At 35.2% G+C, this 8,491-nt stretch overlaps 1 protein-coding gene across 1 annotated transcript; it reads right to left on the reverse strand.

Moving 5' to 3' along the window:
* Nucleotides 1–777: 777 nt before the first annotated feature.
* LOC139079857 (keratin-associated protein 19-3-like) lies at nucleotides 778–1,391 on the reverse strand. Its single transcript, XM_070597374.1, has one exon. It carries the CDS (start codon nucleotides 1,329–1,331, stop codon nucleotides 1,110–1,112), a length of 222 nt encoding a protein of 73 aa, XP_070453475.1. The 5' UTR covers nucleotides 1,332–1,391; the 3' UTR covers nucleotides 778–1,109.
* Nucleotides 1,392–8,491: the final 7,100 nt, after the last annotated feature.

Consider the following 8,491-nt stretch of genomic DNA (forward strand, 5'->3'; position numbering starts at 1 on the left):
TCTGCCCAGGAAATGAGCGATACTTCCCCATCTCCTCTCCTGCTCCAGAACAACAGTTGGAAGAAAGCAAATTCAAGGCTGGCAAGACCAGAGATACCAAAAAGAGATTCAGCGGGGGAAAGGATGAATAAGCTGAGTGTAGAAGATATTTAGGACAGTAAAAATACTCTGTATGATATTATAATGATGGATACATGTCATTTCATATTTGTCCAAACCCATGAAATGTACACCACCAAGAATGAACCCTAACGCAAACTATGGACTTCGGGTGGTTACGATGTGTCAATGTAAGTTCATCAATTGTAACCAATGAACCACTCTGATGGGGGATGCTGATAATAGAGGAGGCTGTGGGTGTGTGGGAGCAGAGGGTATATGGGAAATCTCAGTACCTTCCTCTCAGTTTTTTTGTGATTCTAAAACTGCTCTAAAAATATTGTCTTTAAAAAAGGAAGATATTCAGCTAACAGCAATGTTACACTGAAGAATGCACTTGAATGTACATGTGAGAATTACATAGTTCTTAGTAATCCCATGAACACTTGAGGGACATTTGAAGGGGCTAATACCCTAAGTAGACAGGGCAAGTTATTTTCATTTAGTGTTAATATGACACCCTATATGTTCTCAAGCTTGTATATATGGAGAACTAGAAACATTTCATCATACTATATCACATAGCCACAGACCTCCCTGCTTCATAAGTACAAGTTTATATCAGTTGCAAAAGATGTTAAAATAATAAAAATAAAAACATCAAAAAGAACCAAAGTATTTATATCATGAGTAACCAATTTACTAGACAGAAGTAAATACAAGTTTTCTCTAGGATCTTGCTAGGAAGATGACATCATAGTAATGGTGGCAAAAAAAACTAAACCAAAAAGAGGATATCAGACTAGAATGGTTTTACACATTGAATCTGCATTTAGATGGTAGGTTCTGGAGGTAAAAAGTCACCAAATATTCATAGAAGCAGTTTAACCATAATAGTCATCAATCAATTGATCGCAGAGAAAATAAGATGGATGATTGGGGATTAAAGCACAAGATAGGACAAAAGAAGTCAGAAGGTTTTTCTCTCTGCATCCAACTTCAGCAATTTTTCAGTAGAAGCTAGAGAATCCATATCCTCCATAGAAGGATGGGCGGTGGCATCTGTAACCGAAGCCTCCAGAGCCCAGTCTGTGGAAGCTGCCACACCCAGAACCAAAGCTAGAGCCCAGTCTGTGGAAGCTGCCACATCCACAGCCATAGCCATGGCCCAGCTCACTGGAGCCTCCAAAGCCATAGCCCAGGCCTCTGTAGTAGTCGCTGTAGTGGCTCATGGTGTCAGGAGTGGTGAGTTGTTTGCTGTTCAATGCAAAATTCAAAGTGTGAATGTCGACATCTTTATAGTGAGGCTTATATACCCTGATCAGAGAATGTGATAAAACACATGCCCCTCCTTTAGTATCATTCCATGAGTTACACTTGCCTGAGACAACCCATTAATCTATAGTCCCCTGACCACAGACTCATTAAGAATGTCTTGAACCTGCTTGGCTCCCTAATTAGGTTGGTCCTGAGCTGGTTGCTTTAATTTTGTTAGAATGAATTGCTGTTTCTCCAAAGTATAGACATACCAATCCCTAAATAGAATTCTTTATTACCAGTCACTTAACATCAGTTACATTAAATATTGTTGAATTTCTAATTAAATATCTTCTCATCACTGGTATTTGAGGGTGGTTGTAATTGATTCTACAAAATATTGAGAAATAATCAAAGTTAAGACTCAAATTTATTACTTTCTTCAAAAGACATATTTTTTGCACCATGAGAGGCAAAGGATACACCTTTTTATAAAAGAACACCTTAAGTTTAAGATTTGGCTCACCTTCCATGTATAACAGAAAACAACACCAACAAAAGCTCACCTGACTTTGAGAGTTTTAGAAATTTGACCATGTGCAATTGATAGATTTACTTTTAGCTTTACACACCATCATACTTGAATTGGTTTAAAAACATAGCAAAATTGGAATCAGAAGTAGAGAGACCATCACAGTGATTGAAAATCCATCTTGTGGGAAGCCTTTCCACAGTTCTCTTTTTGTATGCTAGGCTCTTTCTTCAGAATAAGTTCTAGTCTCACCACTACTACAAATTCAGATTATACTTCCCTCCATATACTATTTTCTCTCTGTCTCTACCCTCTACCATTTATCCATGTATCATATCTTTTTAAAATCTCATGTTAAAATTCACTCAACTTCCTTCCTCCATGACTCATTGCTACATCCAGGGAAAAGTGTGAAGTGGGTAAATCGTTCTAGCTCCACCTATATACTCAAATCAACGTGGCAATTCCTTGCCTCTAGATATTCATAGTCAATATAATACATTTACCCGTATCTTCTCTTTACCTAGTTTCTGCCCATTTTTTGTTTTCAAGCAATTTCTAAGTAACTTTTCCTAAGATATCAACTAAAGATTTCTAAAATATTGATAATATTTTACTTGTTTAAAACACATTTCAACTCCTGAGGTTATCTGAAATTTTAAAAACCCTCATACAAACTGGAATACTTAGTAAATTCTCTAAATGTATAGCACAATTGTAAAAATGAGCAGAGAATAAGGAGACACTCTTTGGAGACAGTTGGCCTGGTATTCACAGAGTCCCTCTGCTCAGCCCAGAGAGTTAGTTACCAATACCCAAAGCCGACCCATAGCTTACTAAGCCCTATGCAAATGTGCCCATATCTTGAATCTTGGGACTCAAGAAACTTGTTTTATATGACTTTAGCCATATTGCTAAGCTTTTACTGAGATTTATAAGTAATATTTGGACGACATTTTTTCGGTGGATTTTTTCATTGACCTGACAGTATCTAAACAAAACCTAGCATTTAGTTGGCACTCAACAATATTTTTTGAAAGAATTATATGACTTTAACGGATATTAAAACAAGGACTGTGCATATCATAACCTAAGAAACTCATTGGCTCTTCTAAGAAATATTTTCAGGCTGACATGAGTTCCAACAGGTCTTCTGATTTCAAAGTGGCATTTAACCCAATATTAGCCTTTAATCTTCATACTACTCTAACCCAGCTTCATTCTATTTTTATTTCTCATTTCAGAAAATGAGCCAATGATAAAATGAATGTTGTTATTTTTAGTGAATCGTTTAGAAGTATGAACAAATTACATAGAATTAAAGATCTCACATTCTTCTTGTGTGGCTCTGTCAGAGCATATGACCATGACTAACGGCTACTTTTTCAAATGCATGATACTGTTTCTGTGTATAGAAGCAATATGAGAACTTGTATAGAATAACTATGAAACTTATATCAATAACAAGTGAAAAACTTCAATAACAATAAATGCTAAATGCGCTCTCAAAGAAGAAAACACACGACTATGGTATGCATCATTTATAAATGTGCATTAGCTGTAAAAACAATAAAAACACTTTGAAAAATATGGAAAAAATCTTCTTTTTTCCCTATGTGCACAAGCAAGAAAGTCACATTGGAAATTTCTTCAGAAGGTTATCATTTTTCTGTCCATTCAGTGGATCAAAAGCAGATTTAGATCATTACAACTTTTTAAAAAGTTTTAGCTCATGACCCAGGTTTCTGTTCATGTTGATGCATGGAGGAGAAAAAAATGTTCTCACGTTTTCTCTGGAAGTAAAGAAGTCTTTTGTTACAGATTCAAAACATTTTCTCTCACCTTAGATACAGATCAATACAAGCTTAAACAGAACAAAATTATGATAATATTGATTATACTAAGAACGTCAACAGCAGTAGTAATTGTATTGATTACTGCTTGTCAGCCCCATGGAATCTGTCCCTGGAGATATTAACCAAATGAAAGGAAAAAGAGAAATCTTGTCCTACTGGGTCAAACTACCCTGTCCAATCCTTCAATGGAACAACCTGGCTCTGTTTCCCCTGCTCAGCCCACTGTGATGCTACATAATACCACCCTGAGATAGCATTGCCTGAAAGAGGAGGTCATGATGGGCTTGTTGTTGTTGTCTTACCTAGAGTTAAGTTTTAACGTTACTCATTGTTTAGCCATATTCAAAAGCGGATAAAACAGAAATTGAGAGGTACAATTCCCTATATCAGAACAATAAAAATGTTAAAGAAACATAGATGTTAACCTAAGTAAAGGTACTAATTTCCATAAAATCAGTTGTGATAATTTAGCTCTTTTTATAACCATGGCCAGAGCTTTCAAAATGATTTATCTGACGACATTCAAGGTGAAAATACATAAAGAGAGAGACAGTATAGCATAATTGAATACCTGAGGCTCAGAAAAGCAGGATTCTGACCCTAGTCTTGCTACTAATTAATTCTCAGGGAAAATCACTTATTCTGAGATTGTATGCCTGCAAGATTATAGTGCAGCATTTCAGAGTTTTAATGTCCCTTTCAGACTTTAATTCTATCATTTCATTTTTGTCCTTTATTTTATTACACTTTTCCAGCTTATACCAAATATCATTAGGTTCATATCATTACCTGAAGATACCATTTAGTTTAAGGAAAACAATTTAGGAAATCCAATATTTTACCCATCCTATTCCTTATTTCTTATGCTGCCAATCAAATAGTATTTTAATTAATTAATTAATTTTGCTAAGGAAGATTTGCCCTGAGTTAATATCTGCTGCCAATCCTCCTACTTTTTTGCTGGAAGAAGATTAGCCCTGAGCTAACATCTGTGCCAATCCTCCTCTATTTTTTGTAAGTGGGACACCTCCACAGCATGGCTGGTGAGTGAAGTGGGTCCATGCCCTGGATCTGAACCCGTGAACATGGGCCATGGATGTGAAGCGCAGAACTTTAACCATTCAGCCACGGGGCGGGGCCTAAAATATTACTTTTGAAGGGATGATTTTAACTGAAATTTTTCTTTTCATAATCTAAAAAGAAATTATTGACTGGTACTCTTGTACAGCTGAAACGACTTTCATTTCCAGTTTATCAATGACTTTTAGGTCAGCCTTATTTTATATACACAACAAACTAGATGAAAACAGAAGATTATGAATAAAGGAAGATAATATATAATTCAAAGATTCATAGAAAAATAGAGGTTACTTTCTCTAAAAATTTAGAAATATGGATTATAAGATTGTGGAAAGAAAGTTTGCTCTTGTTACAGTTTTAATGACATGGATGTTTAGCAACCATAAATAGATATATCTAACACCACTTGTTTTTATTTAAAAAAATGGAGAAAATCAAAATTTTTGAAAGAGGCAAACGATCAAGTCCAAATTTTGAATTCCATTAATAAATAGAAAGAGATAAAATATGAGATATGTAAAATAATTATGTTTCTTAAAATATATAGAGATTTAAAGCTCCACAGTTGATTTTTTTCTTGTCAAATTCAATTCTGAAAGGTATGTGACTAAAATAAAGAAAAAGAAAAACACTTTAATTGTTTTGAATTACTAATTCTCAAACTCAAATTCTTTTTTATATGTTAATATGTATATACATATGAATATATCATTGTGTGTATTACTTCTAATTGACAAATAGTAAAATTTACATGTAAGTATGTACAAATAATTGAGTCAAATGAAACCCAGAAAAAGCCATATTTTCTATTTCAAATTAGGCCATTTATTGATATCTAATATACATCATTTCTTAGTGCCCAAGCTGAGGACGCCAGCAGACATGATGCCGACATGCTTACAATAATAAATTCTCTGAAATTCTTAGATTGCTCTCGCTAAATTGGCCCAGGGTAGTCTCCGTCCTCCGATTGAAGAATGTTGTGCAAACGTACTCATAGTAACAGATTTTGCATAACTAGAGCTGTGGTTCAGAAGAAGCTGGAGAATCCAGATCCTCCATAGCATGATGGGCGGCAGCAGCCATATCCGAAGCCTCCAGAGCCCAGTCTACGGAAGCTGCCAAATCCGGAGCCACAGCCATAGCCCAGTCTGTGGAAGCTGCCACATCCAGAGCCACAGCCATGGCCCAGTCTGTGGAAGCTGCCACATCCAGAGCCACAGCCATAGCCCAGGCCACCAAAGCCTCCAATGCCGTAGCCCACTCCTCCGTAATAGTTGCCGAAGTGGCTCATGATGTCAGGAATGGAGAGTTGGTTTGCTGTTCAAGGCAAGATCCTGAGTGCGGATGTCGACATCTGTACAGGTGTGCTTATATACCCTGAGTAGAGCATGTGATCAAACACGCCGCCATTCTTTTGTATCATTACAAATTATTCATTTACTTGAGGCAACTCATTAATCTCTTTGCTGACAGGAGAGGCGCACACCCATTAACATTTTTGAGCTTGCTTAACTGCCTAGTTAGAAAGCCCTTGAACTCTCTACATTCTTTCCTTTTTAATGAGAACAAAAAAAAATCTGTCCTCAAAGTCACAAAAGAAAAATTCCCTAAATAAACTCTCCATTACTAAGAGTATTGCATCATATTTGATGGTATTTTCTCATTAAATACTTCCTTATTTCTCGTGTTCATATTGTTCTTTGGATTGTTCTTACTTCCGTCTAGATTCAAATACACTGATCAAGCTTAAAATTCTTAAATTTATCAAATTCTTCAAACGTCAAATTTATTTCTCAAGTTGAATAAACACACACACTCATGAAAATTATTTTGATTTTATATATCAGCTTGCGAAGCATCCTTTTGGTTTATCAACATAGGAAAATTTCTTTCAGAAATTGAGGGACTATCCAAGAGATCAAACTCACTTTTATAACCAGTCTGAAGCTGTTCAGAAATATGCTCTTTACACCGTTACCCATTTTTCCTGAGTGGGCTATACCCTAAGTATTATCTAAAAATGCAGATGATCTTGACTCCATGCTTACAGTTACCATTTCTTCTTCTTTACTCTTCTTCATAATCCGTATATCATTTCTCTTTTCAAATCTCTTTTTAAATCTTATTCTACATTCATTCCCAATACGTATTCCACCAGCTAGGTCTTGTGTTTTTATCCATTTTTTTCCAATCAATAGTTCATCCCTCTACTCATTATCAAAGCAATTTGTCCTTATATTTTCTTTACCAATTCCATGTGTCCTGCCCCCTTATTTTCTCTCAGGCAATCAGCAAACATTTTTTCATAAGTTATTACTTACTCATTAAGGTTTTAAATGTTTAAAAGATATTTCTATGATCTTAAGATCGTACAATATTTATAACAGGGTCTCTTAAAATCCTGGTTCCTTGAAACTCTTCAGAAATGAATGTGTAGTGGTGAAATGGCTGAGGCAGGAAACAAAGATATGAAGGTAGTCGGCCAGTCTACGCAGGTTTCTCAGCTCACACTGTGAAGAGAGTAAACCAAACCTAAGTTTAAGCAACTATCCAAATTTAAGTCCCACTGGAATGTGACCATATCCTAGACTTGACAGTAGCAATACGTTTACTCTGCGTGACTTTAAATGTGTTACTGAGGATTTTGTTCTGTTTTGTCATCATTGTTTTATTTTTTGTTTTGTTTTTAACTTTCTAAATAACATTTTATTGAGATATAATTGACATATAACATTAGATTAGTTTCAAGTGTACAACATAATGATTCAATATTTGTATATGTTGCAAAAGGATCACCACAATAAGTCTGGTAACATCCATCGCCATACATAGTTACAAATTTCTTGTTTTCTTCTGATGAGAGCTTTTAAGATCTATCTCTTGGAAACTTTCAAATGTACAATACAGTATTATTAACTGTAGTCACCATGCTGTACATTACATCTCACGACTTATTTACTTTATGACTGGAAGTTTGTACCTTGACCAACTTCACCCATTTTCCCCCCTTCAACCTCCTGCCTCTGGCAACCACCAATCTGTTCTCTGTATCTATGAGCTCAGGGGTTTTTTTTAGATTCCACATATAAATGAGATCATCCTATATTTGTTTTCTCTTTGTGATTTATTTCAGTTAGAATAATGCCCTCAAAGTCCATTCATCCATCCATGTTGTTGCAAATGGCAAGATTTCCTTCTTTTTATGGCTAAATAATATTCCAATGTGTGTGTGTATACATATATATATATATATAAGAGTGAAATAATAGAGCCACACAACTGTATCTCATCAGCTCTGTATGTTGAGTCTCTGCAACACCCAGATTGGATTGACTGAAAGGGTAGATGATAACTGATGACTGAGCAAATTTATCTTTATGTAAACTAAATAAGGCGGTACCTTTCAAATGAAGAGTTTGAACTTTTTGATATAGATTTAGATACACATATATATAAACAGATATGCATATAGATATAAGTGAAATCTAGATAAAGCTAACATTGAAATTGAGTTTCAATTCTCCATATCATAACAATAAAATATTAGAAAAATGTTGATTTTTATCTAAGAAAAGGAATCCTCTTTCACATCCCCCATAAATTCAGCTATGTTGATGGAAGCTGAGCGGAACTTTCAAGACGCTGTGTGAAAGGAGAATACACT

This window comes from Equus przewalskii, chromosome 27 (assembly GCF_037783145.1).
Source record: "Equus przewalskii isolate Varuska chromosome 27, EquPr2, whole genome shotgun sequence".
Lineage (NCBI taxonomy): Eukaryota > Metazoa > Chordata > Mammalia > Perissodactyla > Equidae > Equus > Equus przewalskii.